This window comes from Astatotilapia calliptera, chromosome 17, assembly GCF_964374335.1.
Source record: "Astatotilapia calliptera chromosome 17, fAstCal68.1, whole genome shotgun sequence".
In the NCBI taxonomy this organism is placed as follows: domain Eukaryota; kingdom Metazoa; phylum Chordata; class Actinopteri; order Cichliformes; family Cichlidae; genus Astatotilapia; species Astatotilapia calliptera.
Genome location: NC_137438.1, coordinates 13,358,044 through 13,383,097, shown reverse-complemented (window position 1 = coordinate 13,383,097; position 25,054 = coordinate 13,358,044). Strand labels below are relative to the sequence as shown.

Here is a 25,054-nt window from a genome sequence, read left to right as displayed (position 1 = left end):
TAAAACTCTGGAGTTTGAAGTTCAGTGACCTTGACCTCAAGTCAGAGGTCAAGTTTATTGAAAATCTTGTGAATGTGATAACTCACGAAGGAAGTCACCTAGGATGTTCAAACTTATAGCTTTGACCTGTGACGTGGATGGGCTGACCTGTGTGACAGCCCATCCATGTCAAGAAAAGTGCAAAACTCCATTTGCTGTTAGATCCTCATTAGTGGCATCGCTGTCAGTCATTAATGAGGCTGCTCTCTCACATGTGTATCCACTCAATAGAGGATCCTGCTGCTTTCTGATTCTGCAGGTATGTAATAAACTCAGAAGAAAGACTTCTGCTAACAGCTGGAAGCAAGAAGGTAAACGTCACCTCCCACTTGTTTAGTCAAATTCGTGAGCTGTTACAGGCTCCGTCTTCATCATAAAGACTTTTCTACAGATAAAGAATAGTCAGCACAGCGGAAACATAGTAACTGATTTGTATTCTTTCAGTTTTGGTGCCCTTGTATATTTGGGATCCAGCCTCATAAATCAGAATGACTGAATTTGTGCTTTTTCTCAGGTGGTGTGATGAAATGCATAAATGCAATAAACATTGGGATCAGCCAAACTGCTATTCCAGACATCAGTGTATTCGTGTTCTTACACAATGAACTTATACTTGACTTTTTTTAAATGCTGTTGCTGAAAGCTGTTAATTCCACTGCTGTTCAGAGATGCCAACACAGCAGCTGTGGAAGAATTGATCATTAATGTTGGCCGTAGCAACAAGTGAGCTTCAAATGGAGTTCGCCAGCCGACGTGTTGTCTCTTTAACAGTGAATTAACACTTCATTCAAAGCAGTGAGCAAATTTGAAAGTAGTTTCATATGTCTGGCTCGGGGCTACAATATTCAGCGAGTACTAAGCTGTGAAGCGAAGGAAAGTGTTGGATTTGGATGCCGAAATAGCCGCTGTTGTTGTTGTTTCTCAGCTGGCTGAATCATTTTACATCCTGCTCTCACTGAGCGACGCAAACACGCAGCAGAGGGGTGAAGAGAGGCTTCCTGCAGCCAAGCTGTTCCCCCAGCTGTCATAGCAGTTACACTTTTTTTTTACCCTGCTGAAAACCTTCCTGCCTTCTCTGCACCCAGATAATGAACAGTATACGTTTTATAGCATGTGTACGTGCGCACAGGTGCTACACGTTGCGTGTACCGTGTGCTTTTGCTGCACCCTGCTGTCATGCAGTCAAGGTGCATTGGATTATCCAGATTTTCGTGCTTCAAGTAAAAATATAGCTGTGGGGTTGAATAGGGTTTACTGTAGGAAACACAGACAGTTATGACTACAATACATTGACACTGGGGCAACATATACGGAACCAGTTTTACATTGTATCCCTGGGCACTTTTTCTCCACTTTCTTTAGCTGAATCTATGAAACATATCAAAGATCACACAAAGTTTGACAGACATAAAATAGTATTATTGCATCAACAAGGTGATTCTCAAAGAAACATTGGAATGGAGAGCATTTGTTTTACAACAGCTTCATTTTCAGCATGACAGCGAACCCAAACACACTGCCAATCCAGTAAAAGCATACCTGTATGGAACTGTCAGTCATGGATTGGTCTCCCCACAGCCTGGACTCAAACAACGTGGGAACAGAAACGGAACAGAAGGGGGGGCAACATCCAAAGAAGAGCTTTGAATGTCCTTTAAAAAGCCTGAAGAACTATTTTTGAAGACTTCTCGAGGCTTTTTCCCATAAAGACAACATTAGACCAGCGCCTCTGTACCCTTAACAATGAGTGTTGACACCTCAGTGTATACATAAATAAAGATGTGGTTTGACGACCATTAGAATTGTTTTGGGGGGGTTTTCATGGTTAGCTGAATAGGCAGAGACCACGCTCGCTCGCTAACTAATGAAAACCCAGTGATTTTGTGATATACAGCCTGAAATATGACAGAAACCACTCAGAAAAGAGCTTCAAGAGTTACTCCTAGAAGAGAAGTCACTAGAAAGCTGCCCTAAGAGAGTTCAGCTCTTGTTGAAGAATAAAGGTGGTTTTACCAAATACTGACATTCAAGGTCGTTACAATTTTACAAACTCAGTTTTTGCCTTAAATACTGTATTTTCATGTGTGTTTGTGCACGTTTTAATAAATTGTTGCTTCTCTTTTCCACGGGGTAGTTCAAGACTTTTGCTCCATAAAGGCTATATAAGACAAAATGCATCAGTTAGACAATAATCCTGCATTACTATGTGTGTGGGTGATGTGTAGATATCAGTTTACCAAACTGAGCTGTTAGAAAGCAACACAGAAAAACGCATTACAAACGCCATTAAATGACTTCATTAGATATAGTGTATGTCAGGGTTTAAAAAAAAAAAAAAAGACTTGTAGTATTGTAATATTGCTTTTATTAACTCCCCCACCCTAACACTTTACTGATATTGTCTCAAACCCTACCAATCAAAATGGCATTGGAAAAGATACGTTTTCACAGCTCATGCTGGATATGCTAGAAAATGAAAAAGTGTTATTTACGGGAAATGTTTAGGAGTGAGGAGGCGAGTAGGCATCTCTGTCAGAGGATCAGTGAACTGGTAGTGTTATGTTTGTGCGCACAGCTCAGAGGGTCAGTCACATGATATTTCCTTGGCACACAGCAGCAGTGCTGGAAGCAGCAGCAAGTCCAAAGAAACAGCTGCTGCAGCTGACTCGTTCCTCGATCCTGATAACTCTGTTAGCATCCAGCGCAGCAGCTTTCTTCCTGTTCTAGTCGTTTCTGACGTCTCCTCCTCTGTGCTCCCTCAGTGTTGGAGAGGAAGATGTCCACTCGCCAGAGCAGAGAGGAGCTCATCAAGAAGGGACTCCTAAAGGAGGTCTATGAGAAAGGTGAGGCTCCACACAGCGAAGGTGAGAAAGAAAGTGGCCAGTGTTGTAGTATTAGTTGTTCTCTTTGTTTGCGGCCTGATTTTGATTTTAGATTCAAATTCAAATGTAAAGTAAGATTTTTCCGGTTGCAGCTTCTCAGTTGTGATTCATGCCTTTTCTCTTGCACTTTGATTGGTTTGAGTCTCTCACATTGTTCTGTCATCAGTGGGGTGGTGCTGTTTAAGTGCTGCAGCGCACCAAAGACTCACGCAAGCTTGTGCACAGTTGTAACTCATTTTTTAAGTGTCAGTAAATCCAGTGACAAGTTTACTTACAGCACACCAGTCAGCTTTATCATGACAAGACTGAGCTTAGGAATATGTGTGCCTGTCTGATCCTTACCACCATTCCCTCACATCCAGCTGCTCTACCTGGGTGTTTCTCCCTATCTATCTTTGAAAACTACACTGTTACATGATTCATATTTTCTCTAAGCAAAATTTGAAAAAAATGCTACATAAGGAGATCCTTTGCTCTGTTTTTTCATTTTTTACCTACTTTTGAACACCAATGTGCATCTTTCTGTGCAGATGGTGCATCTCTGACCATCCGGGAGGAGGTGAAGATAGAGAATGGTCGTTCCTCGGTGCTTGGCTCCAGCCTGTCGGAGTCTGAAGGTAGTGAGCTGATGGAGGGAGCAGCAGGAGCAGCTGTAGGTAGGCAGCACAGCCTCAGAACCACTGAAACCTCTTTAGGTATTTGATTCACAGTGGTCTCTGACTCCTTTGTTGTTTCCCCCAGGCTCCCTGGAGTTTCAAATGCCTAGTGATGCTCAACAGGACCACACCCAGAAATCCAGTCAGGCTCCGCCCACAAAGAAGTCTATCGTATATCAGGCTGATGGTGCTGAATCAACCCTCTGCAGACCTCCAACGCTACACAAACAACCTCCCGCTCTGCCACCCAAGCCTTTCAACAGGCTACCCAATCACATTACAGGTGAGTGTGTCTCCATGCGTGCTCACAACCGCATTAGTGCGCGTGTGCCTAATCCTCCCACGTCCACCTCCTCGTGCAGACGGCGCCCCCGTGAAGTTGCCATGCATGTCGGCTAAGTTGTCTCCTCCTCTACCTCCGAAGAAGCTCATGATCTCCGTACCTGCAGGGAGCATGGAGCCCTCTTCTATCGCCTTCCAGAAGTGCCCCGCCCCTCCCAGCCATGCTCCAATGGGTGCACACTCACTGCAGTACGGGACCCTGCCTGTTCCTCTCCACCCGCCCAGCCGAATCATAGAGGAGCTGAACAAAACCCTGGCCCTCACCATGCAGAGGTTTGAGAGGTGAGGATCACACCGCAGAGGCCAGAAAGTCAAGAAAATATCAGCGAAAAGTCAAAAGGCTCATTAAATTGATCGTTTAGAACGAGCCTGTAACATAAAGAAGCTGGGACAATCATATTTTGGACTAAACAAAAATTTACAAAAATGATTAAAAAAAATATTGTTTGATTATATAGTAGTTTTACAAAACTGAGAAAGACCAATTGATTAATCAACCAGTCCCCTCTGTACTAAATCCAGCCCTGGGCAACTTTGCTAAGCACCAAAGTAGGGAAGAGTGTCGGCCCCCTTATTCCCAAAGCAGATGGCTCTGTATGTTGACTTGGCACCAAGTTGAAAGCTCGGATGCTACTCTGTTCTGAACATGGACAGCTGTCATTCCTTATATACTTCTTTAAAGTCCGCTGCCCAGGCACACAGGTAGTGTGTTGTAATGTAAAAACAGACAGGCAAGCTGATGTCCACACGGACCCTCGCTCACTGTCTGATGAAGAAATTTACATCACAGGGATCCAAGCAGATCCAACTGACCCAGAAGCCAGATGACCTCCCATTTATCCAGGCTAGGTTGTGATACTCTGAGACGTGTAAGGTGAATGTTTTAAGAGCTCCTACAGTGACTATGATGATCTTTTGCTATAGAATCACGATCTGAGTTGGAATCCTTCACACCAACTCACAAAAGTCATCCACGGAAAGCACAACACCATTTTAAGATTCACAAATGTGTAATTTATAGGGAAATATTCCTATTTTTTTGACAGTTGTCTAGGAAGAATATGGCTGCGCAGCACATACACAACCATAGGTGGTGTGTTTTTTGTTTTTTTTAGTAAGGCAGAGCTATCCGTTTTACAAAAACAAATTGAAACATCTGTTTGGCTTTCAAGGGTCTTTCTGGATTTGGATGGAGTGTCTGACTCCAGAATAGTGTGTATGATCTGCTCCCACCTGAATGGGCATTTTAAGGATTCACATTCAGAAAAGATTAGATTGAGTTCTGGTCTTTCCATAGTTGCCTGTAGTCCACAGTGAAAAATTGTTTTTCTTCAAAGTAGGTGTAGCTCTTTACATGACGGAGTTTCTACACAGCTGGGTCGGTGCTATGATTTTACTTTATTTAATTCATAAGGTTAGTTAGTAGAGCTTCCAACCGTCCTGTAAAAAACGGAATCGTCCCGTATTCAGAGAAAATATTACGCGTTTCGTATTGAGCTGAAAAGGAACACAGTTTGTCCCGTACTTCAGCTAGGATGAAAAAGACACAAAGCTGGAGTTATCCTGCGCCTTTACGCTATCAGCTGACTCTTCTTCTCTCATTCAATCCTGAAACTGATCAATGATCAGCTGACGCAAGTCCCGTCTCTCCTTTGTTTATCGCCCACTTTGCGCCAGAAAGAGGAAACCAGCGGATGTCGCGCTAAACAGCAGCGCGTTTAAGCTTGATCAGCTGTTGTTAGAATGTATTTAATATTAATTTCTAGTATCAGCTGATTTTTGCTGGAGCCACAGCTGTAAAGCTGCTGGTCATGATATGGTTTGGTTATGTGATGAGAGGGAAACCAGGAGATGTCCTTACTGAATCATCAGAGCTGAACAGGTGATGGAGAAACAGGTTTACCTTTTAGGTGACATGAATGAGTTGAAGGGAAGCTATGAACTGTTTCTGAGAGACAAATAACACCAGGATCCTTTTTCTACATAGCTGACAGCTGGTAACTGTGCAGGGGCGGGTCTAGCAAAGTTTTGCCAGGGGGGCCAGGTAGGACATTAACAGGGAGAGGGGGGCACAAAGACATACTTTTCTTTCTTATTCTCATTTAAAATGTCTCGCTTTTAAAAAATAATTATCTGAATCTTACAACCAAAGTTTTTATCTGATGTACAACGTATAGAAATCATACACATACCAACAAGACAGTGAACATCACTGTCACAACAGCGTTTGTTTTCATTCAAAGGCTTTATGGCTTTTCTTATAATACCTGGTGGGCCGGTCTGTAGTCAAAATGCCCGGGCCGATTTTTTTGTCCCAGTCCAGCCCTGGGCACGACACGCAGTGAATTAATCTGAGAGGGTGCATTAAAAAATAAATGGCCGGGCCAGCGGTGCACATCGCAAATTAGCTCGCATAGACACATTAGTTGTACCACTTCTTAATGACGGCATCTTAGCTAACAACCCCGACTACCAGATTCAACTTGTAATTGGCTAAAAATCACTTAGCCTACTGGTGAGAGGGACGTTGCTAGCTGTCAGTTTTTTCAAGCGATGTTGAAATTTCCACGTTCCGACACTTCAAATGCTTCAGGAGCTCTCCGCTCAGCACAGCAACTGTTAATATAGATCGTTATTAAATTTATTGCTAATGCAATTATATGGCACATTGACTTCTGAGGAAACTTTAGATGGCACTCGTCATCAAAAAGGTTGCCTACCCCTGGTCTAGAGGAATACATACAAAACAATAGAGAGGCACACATTGGAGAGCAAAGTGCTTGGAGGTAGTGCAAAGAAAAGACTTGTCTTTGCACTGTCTGTTTAAGTATCACTATTTAGTCTGTCTATTCACAGTCTGAATTAGAGTCGGTGTGTGAGTGGACTGAGTGATCAGGGTTACTCAGACCATGGCTCAGATCGGTGAGGTGGGTGGGCAGGGGTGGGGTGTCGGGGGAGAATATTTTTTAACAGGTGCCTCAGGTCAATGAGGTGTGTGACCTGATTGACCTGAGGCACTGACCAGAGGGCAACTGGTCAAACAGGTGGTGAGCAGGGTCCACGGGGTCACCTGTGATCCCATCCCAAGAGACCATCACCCGATCTTCCAGGGGCAGGAGGGAAGGATCGGATGATGGGGGAGCGACAGGGCAGCCAATAATGTTTTTGGGCAGTGTTAATTAACCTCTGCGCAGCCTTTCTGTTCTCAGTAGTGGCTCCTGCGTTCCAAAAATCCAGAGCGCGCCCTCCACTCAGGAGTGGAGGAAGACCAGCATCAGCCTCAGGTTATTCTTTCTCAGATTCCACCCATTCTCCTTTTATAATAAGAGGGGAGTGGACCGGTCTGTGCTTCCTGAAGCCCATTAGGAGTTCTTTTGTTTTAAGGATGTTCAGCTTCAGGTTCTTTTCTGAGCACCAGTGGACAGGTTTTCTACCTCCACCCTGTACGCGGTCTCATCTATATCAGAGATGAGCCCAACCATCGTGCAGGTTCCAATAGGGGATCTGAAGGTGGTCCAGTTTGGGGATGAAGATGTCTGTCATTATGGTGTTGAATGCTGAGCTGTAGTGCATCTTTGCGTAGCTCTTCCTGTTCTCCAGATGGCTCAGCGCTCTGTGAAGGGTGATGGTGATGACATCCTATGTGGATTTGCTCTGTAAGCAAACTGGTGGGGGTCAAAGCAGGGGGTAGCAGTCTCTGATGTGCTGAGACACTATCTGCTCTAAGTACTTCAGGACTACAGAGGGCTACAGGTCTGTAGTCATTGAGGCTGTCTATGCCATAATGGTAGAGGCCTTCAGACATAACCATAACCCTCACTTCACACAGCAGTGAACGTGTATGTGTGAATATGTTTGTGTGACACGTTTACCATTTCATTCTGAAACTGCAGCTCCATGATGCACGCCGTTCCCACGGTGATGATCGAGTGCGACGATGACAAAGAGAACCTCCCTAACGAGGCAGACTACGAGGACCTGCCGGGCATGTACAAGGATGAGGAAGAGGAGGAAGAGGAAGACGAGGAGGAAGATGAGGAGGAGGAGGAAGACGAAGAAGAGGATGAGGATGATACACTGTTTACAAGTAAGCATCTTTTTGTCTTTATTAAAATTTGGCTTACACCCACCATGGTCTTCAAGGTTACATTGAAACCCTGAAAAACAATAAAGAGGACAGAGACGTGTACATTAATGAGAATTACAAAAATATTTACTGCAGAAGAAGATCTATACTGTGTGCCTCTTACTGGGAGGCTGCGACAGCCTCAATCTGCTTAACTTTGATACGATTTCCTCTGCCAATATGTTCAATAAAGGCACACTGGCCATGAAGGTCTTACGAAAAGACTCTCTGGCCATCAAGCTGAGCAACCGTCCATCCAAAAGAGAGCTGGAGGAGAAGAACATCCTGCCACTGCATTCGGACCAGGAGCGGCTCGAATCCCGGCAACAGACGGCCACCAAACTGACGAGGTGAGCTTCCGACTTAAGAGCACACATGCTGATGTGGCACCGAGCCACTCGGAGGAGCGGTACACTTGAGGTCACATCTAGTCCTATTTTAAAGTGCCAAACTTTTAATGAGGTTTCTAATAAAAATGCCCACTGCTCAGGAGTTGTCCATCATATCACATCACACGTGACACAACCACCGTTTTTTGGGAAATGCGAGTATTCCCTGAGTCGTTAGTAGTGCTTCCTGTTTCTTCCGGTTGCAAAAACCTGTGAGAAAACTGAGTGATTACTTTGGTAGCTAGGAAATATCCAGGGTTGCCTGTAGTTCTTCTTGTTTTTTACCCTGTCCTGTACAACAGCTTTAGCTAGCAGAATCAGGTTGTGCCAAACACTTTGCTTTGCCAAGAGGAGCCCTGTAAATTTTTTAGAACGCTTTAGCTTGTCGCTGAAAACAATCCTATTTTACCAGTTTTCATTTCCAGTGTGTGTTTTCTCAGCTCCACTGCGGCTCAAAGAGCAGCTTGTCAGTCTTTATAGACAAGTCCGTCACTTCCATTCAAACTATGACTGCAGCAATATGCTGGTGACCAAAGTAATCATAAAGAGGCTTTTACCAGCCGGCTGGAGACTACACATTTTCCTCTAACGACAGGTGGTGGCCAGGAGCTCACTGATTGGTCTGTATGTCTGTGTTAGAAGTCATTTTCTCAGTGACTGACATCAACCTTCACAAACCAGTTGGGAACAAGCATTTTTCCTTCACGACCAGAGGTTGCCTCGCTAGCAAAACTAACCATGTTTACAGCCCGTGTAGCTAATTTCAGTCGCAAAAAATAGTTCATCTTGGTTATATTTCTATCGCAATCCATGCTGTTGCAAAATTCTACTCTAATATTGTTTGATATCATAGTGGCAAGTCCACATTTTATATACAGAAATGTATGAAATGTACTAAAATTTATCTAAAATCTAAAGCACACACACAGTACTTAGCTACATCATTACTGCAGTAAATATCCATCTTCTATAACCACTCGCTGTAATATATGGCCGGGGGCATTACCCTACATATTCATTGTGCTCTTTGGTCCCACTTAATAGGTTTTTATAATATTAGGACAACTTGTAGTGTGCAACTGCTTGTATTACTTAATGAACTCCACATCTTAACATTAGTTGGTATTGTTTTGTTAGCTGGCTCTGGAGGAATCATCTTTATCTTTATCTTCCTCTGGCTGATGTTTTGAGCCTCTGCACTGTCCACCTCTTTTTTTTTTTTTTTTTTTTTTTTTTTTTTGGAGGGTTTTTGGCAACTTTTCTGCTTCTTATCCTCCTGTTCTCAGTCACTATCTGTCATCCTGCTATTCCAGTGCCTCTGAGTCAGTACCTACTCAATAAATTCACAAAATACTGCTTCATAAGAAAAAAAAAAGACTTCCAGTGCACAGCCAGCTTTTCTGTCCACAAGAGTAAAATCTCTTTTTGCATATGTCGAGAGCAATAAGCATGATCTGAAAGCTTGCACGAATAAACATTAAAATCATATAAAAATAGCTTTCCTAAAATAGATGCTTTCCTTCCCTTTATTCAGACGGTTGAGTCAAAGGCCGACAGCAGAGGAGCTAGAACAGAGGAACATTCTGAAACGTAAGTCACTTTGCATAACATGAAGGAAAAAGAGAAAAAAAAACTACAGATAAAAATGATTTGTGTGTGAGTGTGTGTGCTTTCTGTGCGGTTTCCTGCAGCTCGAAATGATCTGGAGGAGCAGGAGGAGAAGAGGGAGATCAAGAGGCATCTGTCGAGAAAGGTAAAGGCAAAGAAGATGTGGACAGCGTGTCTTTGATCAATCAGTGCTGAGATGGTTCATAACCCCAACTAGAAATATGAACATGGTTGCCTTGGAGACTAACCTACCGCTCTTCAGACTGCACCCCTTTGAGAAGTAGTTTTTGTGTGTGTCTTAGATCGTCTCCATCGCAGTCACATGTTACTGAATAATAAAGAACACCTGACACAGTAAACGTCAAATTAGAGTATATCTGATGATCCACCATACAGCAACAGTCATTCTGATTATCGAGCACATAAATCTGTGTGTTTGTTTTAGTGTGACCGCCATGGACTGAAGTTCTGGTCTGTTGGTGTGTGCTGATATGATGTGTTTGCTTTTCTCCAAACATCTCTACTTCCATTGTTCCACAAGTTCTTTTAAAGAGAGGAGAGGTTTTCTCCCAGCAATCCTTCCAAACAAGCCATACTCGTTCAGGCTTTTTCTTCTGACATACATTTTAGCATTATCATGCTAATTGAGGCCTGTAGAGTCTGAGATGTAGCTCCTGGGTTTTTTTACAATGTATCTAAGTATTTCACCGTCTGAGCTGGGGGTGAATTTGAAAGTTATTAGCTGATGCTAACAATCAGCTGTGTATCCTTTTAAAAACAGCCTACAGTCATTCACTCACTACGTGGTTGTACACCACTCTGTGTTTAATCATTTAATCATCTTTGTCATGTCTTCCTCTCCTGACCACAACCTGCTGTGGCAGATGGCCACTCCCTCCCTTAGCCTGTTTCTGCTGGAGATTTCTTCCTCTTAAAAGGGAGTTTTTCCTTCCCACTGTAGCCAAGGCACTTGCTTACAGGGGGCTGCATGATTGTTGAGGTTTTCTGTTTTCTTTGTATTATTGTAGGGTCTTTCCTCGACAATGTAAAGCACCTTGAGGCAACATTTGTTGTGATTTGGTGAATATAAATAAAATTGAACTGAGTTGTAGTTTTCAACAAGTCTCACACATCTTCTGAGCAATCCCAGGTCATTCTTCTTTGGTGAATCTCTCAAGCTCCTCCAGATTTGTTGGTCTTCAGTTCACCACACAGATTTTCAATGAGATTCAAGTCAGGGCTTTGTGCAGGCCAGTCAGTAATTTTCATTTCAGTCTTCTGGAGGTAGATCTTCACAGGAGTGACATGTATTTTGGGTTGTTGTGTTGGAAAACAAAGCACTGGTGCAGATCCAGTTTTGCTGCTGTTTGAGGTTTTCTTTGAAAATCTTCATATATCCTTCTTTCCTCATGATTCCTTGACTAGACTCCCAGTTCCAGACGCACTGAAATATCAACAGTTCCTCACTTGGCTAAGTTGGTCACTTGTTGGCAGTTGTTCTGAGGATCAGGCAGATCTCTCACTAGTTTTCTTTCCAGAGTCTTTAAAGTCGTTCACTTCCTACCTCTGCCAGGCTTTGAATTTCAATAAATTTCTCACTCCAGTTCTTGACACTGTGATAACATTGTATGTCTATCTGCTCCTTAGTAACCATAGACATTTTTTTCTCATGTAAACTGATTTCGTTTGATGCATGATGCTTTCCCAAGTTACAGCTCAAACTCTGGCTGAAGTTTTTATACTGTGTGTAAATTGGACAGCAACCCGCAGTTTTAATGATTTTATGTGTTTTAAGAATTATAAAGGTAAAGCACATCAAAAAATTGAAATCTGTAAGTTGGGGCTAATCATTTTGTCCTTGTCTGTACACACCTGAAAGTCCAGACCAGCAAACTACAAAAACTTCTGCGTTTGTAGACATCCTTACACTTACTGATAATTAATCGGGTGCACCTGATTAGCAGCACCTGGCTGCCACTTACCCTCCTGGTTCGTAAGAATGTAAGGATGTAAGGTCTGGTATTAAAAAAAGGGGAAGTTTTTTATAAAATTGTACAAAACTGTACAAAAGACAAAGTTAACTGTACTGAGGAGCACAAGTTACTTAATGCTGATTGGACAGCACCCATCTGTTCATCCACCTTTCAGCTCAGCCAGAGACCCACAGTCGAGGAGCTGAGAGAGGCGAAGATCCTCATCCGCTTCAGTGACTACGTGGAGGTCGCCGAGGCTCAGGACTACGACAGGAGAGCAGACAAGCCGTGGACTCGGCTAACAGCTACAGATAAGGTTCATTTCTCACAAAGACTGGATTCAAGTAATCTGTACTAGTGTGCTTTATCTAAGTGTGTGTTTCTTTGTTCAGGCTGCCATTAGAAAGGAACTAAATGAGTTTAAAAGCACAGAGATGGAGGTGCATGAGTCGAGCCGTCATTTGACCAGGTATGGAAAAGTTGCACAGAACAGCTAATGAGCTGCCTTACGAAACTGCAAAGCACTCTTTGTTTTGCTTTTTTGTTAAATGAGGTGTGTTGGGGAAGGTGCCAAAGTAAAGGTCATGGTGGAGTTCTGCTATGGACAGCAGTAGTTTTAAGAAGTGTGATTACACTTTTATAGCTGCCTCAGCCTTTATCAGCTAAAGCCTCACGTTGTCAGCTGTAGCTGTACCATGCTGCGCTGCCTCCAGATTGTTAAGCCCATAATTATGAGCAGCCAAGTGTGAAATCTTCAAATTACTTTCCTAGTTGTTGTTTTGTTTTTGTTTTTTTGACGCAAATGCAATATCTCCTACTTTGCAAGTAAACCAGCAGAGGTGTTAACATACTGGTAGAATCATGCCGAAGTCACAGGTGCTAAAATCTGGTGTTGCCATTAAAAATATAGGCTGACTGGAAGTGAAGGTTTTCCTTTCAGGGTATCCTGTCAAATATTTGCTCAGTGAAAAATTCTAATTCGTCATTTGGGTTTTTTGGCTTCTTCTTTTGTCTCCCCTACTCTCAGTTTTCGAGAGCAATGGCAGAAAAGAGGGGGAGCTGTGCTCTTACACACTGTGAGATCTGCTATGATGTGTGGTTTGGAGATGGTGGCGCTGACAAAAAAGACAGGAGGCTGAGTTGGAGGTGTCAGAGTTAAATATGTTGAGGTTTTCTTTGGGAGTGGCCAGACTGGACAGGATTAGAAGCGAGCATATCAGAGGGAAAGCTCAAGCTGAGTTTCTTGGAGACAAAATTGGAGGCAAGGCTTCCCATGGGGCCATGCTTGAAAAAGTTGACAGGGGCCTTCACCATGTTGGCCTTTTTTGTTGCTGGTTTGGCCTGGAGTCTTGCCAAGATGCTAGCTTCTTACAAATTTGAAGAATAACTCCCTAGAACAGGGGAAACTGTACAAACTCTTGGTTTTGGAGTAAAAAGCCATTCCAGCCTTTCCATCAGGGTAGGTGTAGACTTGTCCAACGTTCTTGATGGGCGGACTGGCAGGGATGGAAGGTGCCACCTCATCCTCACTGTCATCTGACCCAGCGCTACTGGTGGACTCCTCGCTGCAGCTGTCATAGCCATCAAACATCCTGAATGAGTCTCGTTGCTTACAATCTGAACCCGGGGTACGATCAGCCAAATCCCTTGAGTCTTCCTTCGGCCATTTATATAAATTCTTTTTTAGTTATCTGCACCTAGGGGTAGAACCTAGCTTTGAATTTTAGTCTACCTAGCAGGATTACCTAGCAGGATATCGACAAATTACTCTGCAGCTGAGATGGTTTTGACATCTTTATAGGAGGGATAGTGGATACGTTGGACAAAGGACGTTGAAGATTGAACTTCCAGGCTCATGAATGAAGTAGTTTAAATAACTTTAAATGGTTGGTGCCAGACAGGCTGCTACGAGTAGTTCAGATTTTCAGGGATTTTCCTGCACAATCATCTCTGTAGTTTACACAGAATGGTCTGAGAAAGCGAAAATATCCAGTGAGCAGCAGTGCTCTGGAAGAAAAGGCCTCGTTGATGCTGGAGGTCAGATGAGGATGTTCTGACTGCTTTGTCTCCTTTTAGATAATTTCATTGTGTCAGAATAAAGAACATTTCTTCAAACATGCTCATTTTCTCTTCCTGGTTTCTTCCTACAGGTTTCACAGGCCGTAAGTCGGCTCAGAGACCTCAGCCATGTTTTTAAAATCCCTTAAAGTCTCAAGTGTTCAGACTGCTACAGATTTCCAACATCAACTTCGAACTGGCTTCATCACACAAGTTTGAGCCATTACAGGAAACGGGAGAAAAACACTGAGATGGACGGATCAATGACTGTCTCCCCTCTGTGGAGATTTTGGTGACTTCTTGATATTCAAAAGCTTTTAATTGTATTTTTTTTATGATGAAGAGGTGGTGATATCTTTACTTTGCAGCACTTCTTTTTTCTTTTTTTTTTAAACAAGGCTCCTGGAGGTCCAACACAGAATCTGTGCCAATTTTACAGGATGGGGACGGTAAAAGATGAAACACAGGGTCTTTATTTCACTCTCACTGTTTTCATGCCTGTACCATATTTTCATCGGGCAGAATTTTTCCTTTGAGTATGCTTGTGTTAGCTTGATTTTACTCCACGTATGACATCTCAGTAATCATTTCTCTTTGCCAGAGGCATGAAAACATTCCACAAGTGTGTATTATTGCAGGCAGCTGAAGCTTAAGCCAAATTGCCCTAAAATTCTAATCAAAGTCCAAGAGTGCTCTCTACAACAAAAGGAAATTCCTGTCTCCAAACACTTTCACATCAATCCGCTGAGCAATAATGTCAGATTCTCTCTTTTACATCAATCTAGTTGTGGGCTGCGTTCGAGTGTTCAAACACTTTTCAAACTTCAGATTCCCATTTTAAACCAAAGCAACTTGACCTGTTGTGAAAGCCGTCACCTTGAATGGAGAATTCTGGAGTGACGAGTATCAAGAGTTCAGTAACCCACTGTGTCACTGTGCCTACAGGCGTGTTTACAGGGATTTCAAAGTTGCCAAATAACCTTGTTTATTTGATACAGAATATTATCTGTAGACACAGTAAAATGTTACTGAGCTCTCTGCTGAATTACAAGAAGGACTGTGTTTGCATTTCACCTTTTATTGTCTGACATGAGCCTTTTTGGTACGAAACGTGTCAATCCTGCCACCTTACGATTTGCCTTTTTTTTCCTCTCCCTTTTTAATAGTTTACACTTAAGATTGGGTCCATGAATTGGAGGTTTTTACCATGTTATTGGTGAGAACAAGCTGCGTGGGTTATGATTGTGTATCTGAGTGTGTGCGTATGCAAGAGTCAGTAATATTACTGTCACTTGTACGCGTTTAAAAAATGTTTTGAGAAAACTCTTCTCAGAATTCTAAGAGGATGTACATAAATTAAAAGGATTTTCAAATGTTCTTTTGTAAAGCAGAAAGACCTGCATGTGGGTATTAATTTATTGTGAGTCTTCTATGATGTATGCAGTTTCTTAAAGAAAGAAACTTATTAAAAAAATAATAAGTTACAGCCTCGTCTGGTTTTTTTCCCCCAACCCACCACCAACTCAAGTCTCTTTCACCAGAATGGTTTGCCAGAGTCGCAGGGGAAACCTGGAAAATCAACAGTATGAAAAGGGTCCCCATGGTTTATCAAAAGCAGCCATGATGAGTTTTCAGTTCAGTTCAGTTACGCAGAGACAAAGCCCCGTGGACGGCGAGTGCCGCAGTGTCTTAGTGAAGCATTGCGAGTCCAGGTGGATTTCAGGAAAGAAGATTACTTCTGGTTCCAGATATTTTCCTTGTCTGGCTCCGTGTTGCTATATAGCATGGATCAGGGTGCCGGAGTACTTATGCCACAAATCAATGGCTTTAGTGACAATGGCATCTGTGTTCTCCTGCGGTATCTGGAAGAGAGATTGAAGGGAAATATCATACAAAGCACATGCTAGGAGAGAATATGTGTCTGGATTTGAAAAGCTACAACGTAGGGGTCCAACTGTACATCTATCTGTCCTGTTAGGTCAAGGACGTCCAGTTCACCATGAGACTCGTTCAGTTGAATACACCCAGTGACCCAAACAAGTGCTATCAGTTTAGTCTTACATCTACATTCTGACACTGCAGCAGGTGTTTTGGCAGTGCACCAGTTGATGTCTCTCACCTATCTGAACTACAGCACAAGGAAAAAGATTTATTAAAAAAAATGTGTTCACTCATTCTATACATTCTAAGTGTCATTCAGTCACAACCAGAACCTGCAACGTCTGCTTGAATGGGTCGAATCAGAGCACCCGACTGGTAAGAGTCCGATCATCTCCATTGACTCCAGTGGACAGTTTGCTTGTTTGTTTGTTTTGTTTTACAGAAATAATGGATCACAGAGCTGGAAGTTAGCAACACACACTTGCAGAACTGCATATTTATGAAGTAAGATATTAAAAAAAAAAAACTAAATTGTATTAGTGCACATCAATCAAACTCACTTGTGTATTTAAAACATGTTGGTTAATTATCCAAAAATGAATTTGCAGATTTTGGGCATGTTAATTGAGGCCAAATTAGGCTAGCACAATATTAACTAGGAACAACTAATCGCCTGTACATTCTTTTTATCTTAATGTTATTTCATCCAAAATTATATCATCAGAAAAAAGCCTACAAATCCTGCCAACTGTAACTGCTGTATCTGCATCTGATTTACTGTACTAACTCAAAAACCAAGGCTGGAGTGTTTATTGTTTATCAGAATCCAGGTATTGTTGGACCCATACTGTGAGACACAGTTGTCTCTTATACTTACATTGCACAAGAATTTGACCATGCCCTCTGGCCGGTTGATGCCCATCAAAATAATTTTGTAGCTGAGCAGGATCTCCAGGGCCACAAATACCAGGATCTTACACGAGCCACTGATCACCTTGTCCCACACCCTAAAGACAAGGGAAGACCACAATCAGACCAATAAAAGAGCCAACATACTACCCAGCACGTCCTAGAGCACACTTAAAGTTAAAGTTTGATAAACATAAATTTAATACAATTACTAGAATTTTTTTTTAATACTTCACATGCTTTAAAAAGACTGGCTGTCACTTCACATTTACTAATTAAGGCTGTAGGATATTCCCAAGGTGAGCCAAGAGCTATGGAATTTGTTCGATGTGTTTCATTATTCTCTGGGTCTGTAAATAAATTGTATATAAATAAGAAAGTACCTCCAAAATCTGTGTAATCTGTCCTCAACACAAAAATCCATTTTATGCTGGAAGTAAATTTTCGGCTACACTCCACAAACCCTTGAGAATGTGGAAACCATGAATTGGCCTTCAGGTGACCTCTATGACACAGTAACAGAGCGCTTTGACAAACAGTTAAGACAATCCGGACAAAGTGCAGCTTTCATGCACCTTTATGCTGACAATTTTTGCTTATTCATTAACACTGAAATCGACAAACTCAACAGTTCCTGTAGATGGACTTTTGGGTAGAGTCAGCTGTTGCTACACGGCTTGTTGAGCCATGCCATTCTTTGTAAATTGTGACTTTGGTTGATGAAGAAAAGATGGCTGGCAGCCTTCTGAGTAAGACACAATGTGGAACCCTATATAAAAGTTTTCTGCCATGCTGCCATGACTCCATGCTAAAGAAATGCAAGAATGCCCTTTAGCTTATGAGAATGCAGCTACCCTTGTTTTGTTGGCTCAATCCAAAGATGGTGAAATGAGCAGCTTCTGGAGTGAACAGTTAACTGACCTTTGCAGACTGGATTCAGGCAAGCAGCCAGCAAAGCAGCATCTGAACCAGAGGTTGTAGGGTAGCTGATGCAGGGCTCCGCTGTTCTTCAGATGGTTTAGCAGTCGAGGTTCCTCCTGACTCAGATAATGCTCCAGGCTCTTTGGCTACCCCAGGAGGAAAATAACAAAGTCTTTATTTTAAGATCTTTGTGATTCAGATTGTTGGATCATGAGAACTTTACCATTATGCATTATACAGATTGTACAAATTGAAGTTACACCAAGATACACTCTCACTCAGTGTCTCAGCGTTCTGTCAAAAATACATCAAAATATGTAGATTCACAAATTTATAAACATATAAGCAGTGTTGGGAAGGTGTATGTATTCCACTACAGATTACATGATTACAGAATACATGCCCCAAAATGTATTTTGTAACGTATTCCATTACGTTACTCAATGAGAGTAATATATTCTGAATACTTTGGATTACTTAATATATTATCATGCTTTTTACAACTACATGAATGTATTATTGCTGTGTGATTTATTACTATTACTGAAGGTTACTCGCCATACCAATAACAACTAGATGTTTAAATCTTAATATAAATGAGTAACAGTAGGTGGACATTAGGTAAGGCTGCACTTTTTGCAGCGATCTCGTATAGAAAACTAATCGCGCGGATATAAAACAGGTCCACAGCTCCGAACCGTAGTAAAGGGACCTCTGGCTAATACGTCGGGTTCGTGTCGGGCTCGTAGCCGAAAACTAGCTTTACTTTGTTGTCTAGGCCAACTTTGCTATTGAGAGACAGAGAGAGGCGAGTCTACAGTCGACTCTTAATAGCTTACTTACAACTGGGCTACACTGCCCATGAGGCTACATTCTTTAGGCCTATGCCTGCAACACTCTGTCTATTGCCTTCATATTGAATAATTTTTTGAACAATAATTTTTAACAATATTTCATCACGTCATTATGTGGGCTGCAAGTAGACGTGAGCCGCGAGATTGAGACACAGGCATTAGAGCCTCTTAATGGGTGTTTTGTTTGAGTTTCCACCAGCGTGGAATTACCAAAAATAGAGAGGATATAGCCCAACATATGAAACAGGAAAAGACCGCCGTGTAATCCCTTTATTTCAACTGTATTCTGAATATCACCTTTTTAAACGGTAACTGTAACGGAATACAGTTACTCATATTTTGTATTTTAAATACGTAAAGGCGTTACATGTATTCTGTTACTCCCCAACACTGCATGTAAGTACAGCTGTCACTGTTTTAAAATCCTCAACTGTGTGAAACGGAGCACACGTGCATGGGCCTCAGCTCTACTTTGACAGTTCGCCTTAAATAGAAAGTAAGCAGCCTTTAAAAAAACTCATTAGACTCAGCAGAACAGCTGTCTGTATGCACACAGCTGCGAGGGTTATTTATAACAACATTATCAGTGCAGCATTATCTCCAACATTATTAAACTTCACAAAGATGAGCAGTCTTTTATTCACACTGCTCATTAAAAACTGACGTACAGGAAAAGAAATTACATAAACACACTTTCATCACCTAGTTCTCATCATTTGTCCTCAATTCTTACTGCAATTTATCCTTTCTGTGACCAAAACTATCCAGAAAATGATTTAGTTTAATTGAAGAATGTTTTCTAACCATTGTCTTTTTTCTGGTCAACATCTGAGGCCTGTACTATGAAGCAGGATTAGGGATTTAGATTTATTGTATCACCTGCATTGTGCATTAAAGCTCTTCATATTTTTCCAATTTAAACTATGTTTTGTAAAATATGCTGCTGTGCTGACAGCACACCTGGCCATATGTTACCAAGACTGTCCCTTTACTTTGAATGGGCTCACTTAGATAGCTAACGCCTGGGTTACTTCATTTGACTACTGAACACCTTCATGTAACCATTTAATGAGGCTTATGTTGTTATCGTTTTTGCTTTGTCGTTTTTCAACAATCTTCTTGTGGTGTGTCTGTGAGCGACGCAGTGTCTGCATATGTACCTTTATCACAAAACGTATCTAAAAAAGCTGCACTAACGCCAATTTATTCCCGTTCTTTTAGTTAATCTATTAACAATGTCAAACAGTTTGACAGGCTTATAGTATTTTTGCACCAAAAAGGTGCTTCACAAAGAGCTAGTAGCTGGAAACTTGGCACATCTCGGGATGGTGTACAGTGTGTGAAATGATGAAAACTAAACATTAAACACTTACAAGGTGAGGTACTGAGTCTCCAAACTTTGTATGGTACTGGTTGACAAAACACTTGACGAGCCAGTAGCAGTCAACAGGATCATCTACAATCTCTTCCATGGCTCGGCTGATGGAGAGGAAGTCTTCATTCTCTTCATCCTGGTGAAGAAGAAAAAAACAAAAGAAAACATATCAACAACACAGACCCAGAGAAAAACACTTAAAATAAAATCTGTACTTTTTATGTGGTCATTGTTTCTTAACGATCAAACAGCTATACAACAACACTTTCATTGAATAGAACAGAATCTTTATTGTCACTGTTACAAGAACAATGAAACACAGTTTGGCATCTCTCCGTTGGCAGCATGTAGATTTACATTCAGTTTGTTTAAGGACAGGAGAAGAAGATAAAAATAGGCATAGGTTTTAGGGGTATCTACTCAGGGAATGTGTGTGACACACAATGTGTGTAATACTATTGACAATGCCTTGGTTAGTATCATTATTTTCAATCTCACATGTCTGAATTTACAGCTATTTTTTCATTGACATACTGTATTAACACAACCGATCTAAAAATCACACACAAAAAGCTCCCCATAAAAACCTAGTAGGAAAAAGTTACCAGAGGGGATAAATTCAGTTTTAGAATTTAGATTCAATGTTAACTGTAGCTAAGTTCAAATTGTTAATGCTAGCTTATTTTAATCAACAGCATTGTCATAAGCAAAACTAGGGTGGCAAAAGATTATTTTAGGGTGGCACATACCACACCATGCCACCCCTGTAGATTGGCCCTGTTCACTGCAAAACCAAGACGCCGCGTGTTAACATCTCCCCACACACCCAAACAAAAAAACAAACAAAAAAAAAAACAGTTAAATAAACCATCTGTGATACCTGTGACTGTTCTTGGGCAGTTGTTTTAGTCACTATCCAGACTTTTGTTTCTGTAGTTTGATATCATCACATTTTTTTATTTTCCAATTTTTAGATGTTATAAGCATGACATTATAATTTCAATTGCTTATTTTGTCTTGTGAATTCTTGCTTGATGTACTTTTTGTTGCTATGATCTTTTGTTTGATCTTGAACTCTGCTGCTCAACCCACAAATGCATTTTCTTTACAAATGTGGCACCATTTAAGGGGAAACAAACAGGCTTTCGAACAGTGTGAGAATTATTTCTTCACTGTTACAAGAAAGAAATATGTGACAAAACACAAATTTACATCCTTTTCGCTTATTATGGACTGATATACTTTATTTTTTACCGGGGGTGAAGTCTCAGAGCATCGCGGGAGGGTCTGGCTCTCCAGTTGGAACATCCGCAAGTAAACATGGGTGGAGGGTGTGGAGGAGTTGATGTATCTCATCACTTCCAGAGCTTCCAGGATATCCTGATACTGCTCCTTCCTGTAGCCCCCAACCAGAGCATGAGAGTCACTGTGTGGAGGTAGGATGCCTGCAGGCACAGATGACTTCTAGTTAAGAAATGTATACATACACATTTAACAAAACTGAGTTAATTTTAAAAAAGGAGTGCAGTGTTCAGTTGTGTTGGACAGATTAACCTATTTAGCATAAATAAGTTCCAAACAAGAGAAATAGAAGTAAACGAAACATGTGTTTACATGCAGCTCTTAGCCTTGCATATGGCTGCATATGTCTATACTGCAAATCACAATTACTGAAAATGAATATTTTAAATATAGTTTTTAAAAAAAATCTTTAAAGACTAGTGCAGTACAATAGCTAAGTGATTCTCTCCTGTATTTTTTGTTTCTACCCATCTAGTCAAATCTGCACAACTGAAGAGGGTGACAGGGTGAACACCTGATCGCATGTGATTCTTACCCAGCAGTACCTTCCACACATGAATCCTGTACATGGAAGGAAGGGGGAACCTCTGACTGAAGGTGCTTAGCTTTTCTAAATCTGTAAGAGAGCAAAACTCTTCAGGTATGAAGTTTAAAAAAAGGGAAATTGAAAAAAATATATATAAAAATACATTTATTTATTTTTTTGGTCTGGCTTTTTCCAGACCAAAAAAAAACCATGAAAAATGTGTCATTGTACATGCATATGTGTGCATGTGCGTGTGTGTGTTCCGTGTTCAGCCAAGAGAAAGTGTCCCTTCAGTCAGTTAGGCAAAAGTCAGCAATCTTAGGTCGACACAGGTGGTCTTGAATGAGGGGGGAGGCAGTCACAACACAGTCTTGTTATCTAAGGGAGAATTTTTTTATTTCCATCAGCTTTTGCCTTGAGCATCCAGCTGGCGCCAGGGGGTGCCGCATGAGATAAAGATGGTAGTTGTTTTGGTTAGCGGAACAAACAGCTTCCAATTTTACAACCAGCCTTGTGGGATTTTGAACAGCTGTAGCCGCTTCTTGTTCTTCAATAAGCCAGGCCCGAGCCAGCTCCAATCAGCCAGAACTCTGCTATTGTGGTTCCAAATTGGTAGATGTCGTTCAATGTCCTCCATCGAGAGCGTCGTCAGACACATGATGCAACCAACCATCGAGTACCCGGCAGCAAACGTCTCCACAGGACAATTGGGCTCTCCCAGGCCCAGGAGTTGTCAGTTTCGTTAAGGGACCAAATCCATAATTCTTCTTTAGGTTTTTAGAGAACAAGTCTGGGAGACTCTCTTAGGGTTAGAGAATAAGCGAGACTATACAAAAGACACGAGAAGCCAAGCTGGAAAGATAAGGGAGAGGGAGAAGGAGAAAGATGTACTCCATTTTACAGTGTATGACTCAGGAAAACAATCCTGCTCAATTATTCATTCAAGTTTGAGATCTGTGGCAGTAAAAGAGGAAAATGTTAACACTGGAATGTTTTTCCTCCTTGGAAACCTGCAACATGACCAAGAAGGTGCCCTTCATTTAAACGTTCCTCAGTTGTTAGTAAGGGACCCAAAGTGTGCGAAGAACATATATCTCAAGCCATTGCACACCATCAACCACCATCAACAACCAACCACCAGCCTGAGCCACTGACACATGGCAAGATGCATGCTTTCATGTTATGTGCACCATATTTTAACCATTCATCCGTCTACCATTTGAATGCTGCAGCAGAAATCAAGACTTATCAGATTAGACAATGTTTTCTACTGTTCAATTCCAATCAGCCCATGACGATTAGAGTCTCCGTTTTCTGTTATCAATTGACAGGAGTGGCACCTTCTGCTGCTGAAGCCAATCTGCTCCTAAGTTTTACATGCCGTGCATTCATATTGGCACTTCTGCATAACTAGTTCCAATGGGTGGTTCTTTAAGCTACTGTTGCCTCCCTATCAGCTCAAGCAGCCTGGCTTCTGCCATCAACAAGGCATTTTCACCAAGAGAACTGCTGCACAGTGCATATTTTCTCTGCAAACCCCTGAGTGGCCTGTGCCACTCCGATGATGACAAATCAGATGATGCAAACAACCATGCCGCATTCAAAAATCACTTAAACCACCTTTCTTCATTTTGCAAGACTCAGTTTGAACTTCGGCAGGTAATCTTGATTATGTTTACATGCCTAAATGCATTCAGTTGCTATCACGTGATTGGCTTATGAGATATTTGCGGTAATGAGTAGCTGAACAGGTGTCTTTAATAAAGTGTTCGTAAGATTATATTATAGCATAGCATTGGCTTACAGGTATATTGTTATTGTCATGGTAGTGCGGACGCTTAGCTAGCAAGAGACTTTACACTTATGCTACCTATGCTAGCACGAGCGATAATTTTTCCGTTACCCACCCAGAGGATTGTCTTTGAGTAGTATCTCCAGGGACTTCTTCTCCTCCACTCCTCTGAAACCCACTTTCTCGTAGTATGCAGAGCGAAAATTTCTCTGTGGGTCGTCAGCCATGGTGCCGCCTGGACAGTTAAACATGTGCATTTCAAACTAAAGAAAAGCAAACTTTAAGTATTAGCCTGTTTTAGCCTGCATGGACATAAGACAAAGTTTCTCGTCCAGACGTGCAGCTTGGGGGAAAACAGAAAAATGTTTTTAATTTGGCTGACTAAAAAAGTTAATTACGACTCCCTGCAGTTTGCTGGAACACAAACACAGTGAACACAAAGACTCCTGCCTTGACGTTTCAAAGCGTTTCGGGCTCCCGCGACCCTCAGACAGCTGCCCCACAGCTGTTTGCTACATAACGTCAGCAAACAAGCTAGTGTTAGCTTAGGAACAGATAACCAGCTAAAAGCATAACTACTCTAAAGTAAAAATTCTCTGAGAGACTACTAAAAAGTATTAAAGTGGCCATCACAACCAGTGATAAGAACAATTTAAACAGATAAAAAATCTACAGATAAATTGACAACCTCCTCCGGATGCCATACAATGTTGTTATGAAAACCCTTCCGGGTGATACTATCAAAATAAATTCCGTAGCAACGTTCCAAATATGAAAAATATTTTTATTTTGAAAATATAGATTACCATGCTACGCCTCATATACGATTGCACTTTCAACTCTGCTTGCCTTGCATTTCTTGATCTTTATCTTGCAGGTTATTTATACTACATTATTTATAAACAAATAACTAATAAAGAAAAATCAACAAGCTTCTTTCTTTAAGGGAAAGGTGTGTCACAGCTTAGAATACTATTTAGATTGCTACTTTTTAGACTTCCTATATTCATTTTATTTTATTGAACTTTTCTGAGACATTTTTGCCTTTTCGAGCTATTTTGTTTTGTCAGATTCTATCATACTATTCTACTTTATGCATCTACCATGTTATTGCCTGTGTTAACTGTTTTGGGTGCCCTAACACCAGTTGCTCAGTTTTATTTCTTTCAAATCAAACCTTAATCTGAAAAATGCATTTGATTACTTGTGATAATGCCAAGGCTGAAGCAATAAAATACAAATATCTATAATTTTTAATCTTTCATTTAGCATTTTATATAGATGAAATTACCACAGCACAAATGTATTGTGCTGCGAATTGAAAATCAAACAAAAACCAAATAACCAAATAAAATGAACAAACATATCTTACATGGCAGCAACAAAGGGTATTTTAGATGAACACAAATAAGAACAGTCAG

The 25,054-nt window shown here is 41.4% G+C and overlaps 2 protein-coding genes across 5 annotated transcripts in view; one reads left to right on the top strand and one right to left on the bottom strand.

Annotated features, from left to right (window-relative positions):
* phactr1 (phosphatase and actin regulator 1) overlaps positions 1-14,318 on the top strand; it is a 44,346-nt gene extending 30,028 nt beyond the window's left edge. For 2 of the 3 annotated variants that reach the window (XM_080291680.1, XM_026147242.2), the window contains exons 3-13: positions 2,802-2,882; positions 3,452-3,577; positions 3,663-3,860; positions 3,940-4,201; positions 7,813-8,006; positions 8,239-8,395; positions 9,969-10,024; positions 10,126-10,187; positions 12,191-12,331; positions 12,408-12,484; positions 14,166-14,318. In XM_080291680.1, coding sequence (XP_080147806.1) covers positions 2,802-2,882; positions 3,452-3,577; positions 3,663-3,860; positions 3,940-4,201; positions 7,813-8,006; positions 8,239-8,395; positions 9,969-10,024; positions 10,126-10,187; positions 12,191-12,331; positions 12,408-12,484; positions 14,166-14,181 — 1,370 coding nt within the window. In that variant the 3' untranslated portion in view covers positions 14,182-14,318. The remainder of the gene's footprint in view (positions 1-2,801; positions 2,883-3,451; positions 3,578-3,662; positions 3,861-3,939; positions 4,202-7,812; positions 8,007-8,238; positions 8,396-9,968; positions 10,025-10,125; positions 10,188-12,190; positions 12,332-12,407; positions 12,485-14,165) is intronic. The other variant, XM_080291679.1, reaches the window with a different exon arrangement.
* An 817-nt stretch (positions 14,319-15,135) lies between these two features.
* Positions 15,136-24,354, bottom strand: tbc1d7 (TBC1 domain family, member 7). 2 transcript variants are annotated; one of them, XM_026147250.2, is made up of 8 exons: positions 24,322-24,354; positions 23,749-23,868; positions 21,851-21,931; positions 21,268-21,458; positions 20,012-20,149; positions 17,785-17,930; positions 16,832-16,961; positions 15,136-15,935 (listed from the first exon to the last, which is right to left on the bottom strand). In XM_026147250.2, the coding sequence occupies exons 1-8, from the start codon at positions 24,335-24,337 to the stop codon at positions 15,849-15,851; spliced, it is 909 nt and encodes a 302-aa protein (XP_026003035.1). In that variant the 5' UTR covers positions 24,338-24,354; the 3' UTR covers positions 15,136-15,848. The 2 variants fall into 2 exon arrangements, with proteins under 2 accessions (XP_026003035.1, XP_080147807.1); XM_080291681.1 differs by lacking the exons at positions 23,749-23,868; positions 24,322-24,354 and adding an exon at positions 22,073-22,216.
* Positions 24,355-25,054: the final 700 nt, after the last annotated feature.

Bases quoted from the DNA above. Each gene is read 5' to 3' on its own strand.
- tbc1d7 (XM_026147250.2), bottom strand. The intron at 16,962-17,784 runs GTCAGTTAACTG...CCTTGTCTTTAG, and splicing joins CCTGAATCCAGTCTGCAAAG to GGTGTGGGACAAGGTGATCA. The intron at 15,936-16,831 runs GTAAGTATAAGA...TCTCTCTTCCAG, and splicing joins TGGTCAAATTCTTGTGCAAT to ATACCGCAGGAGAACACAGA.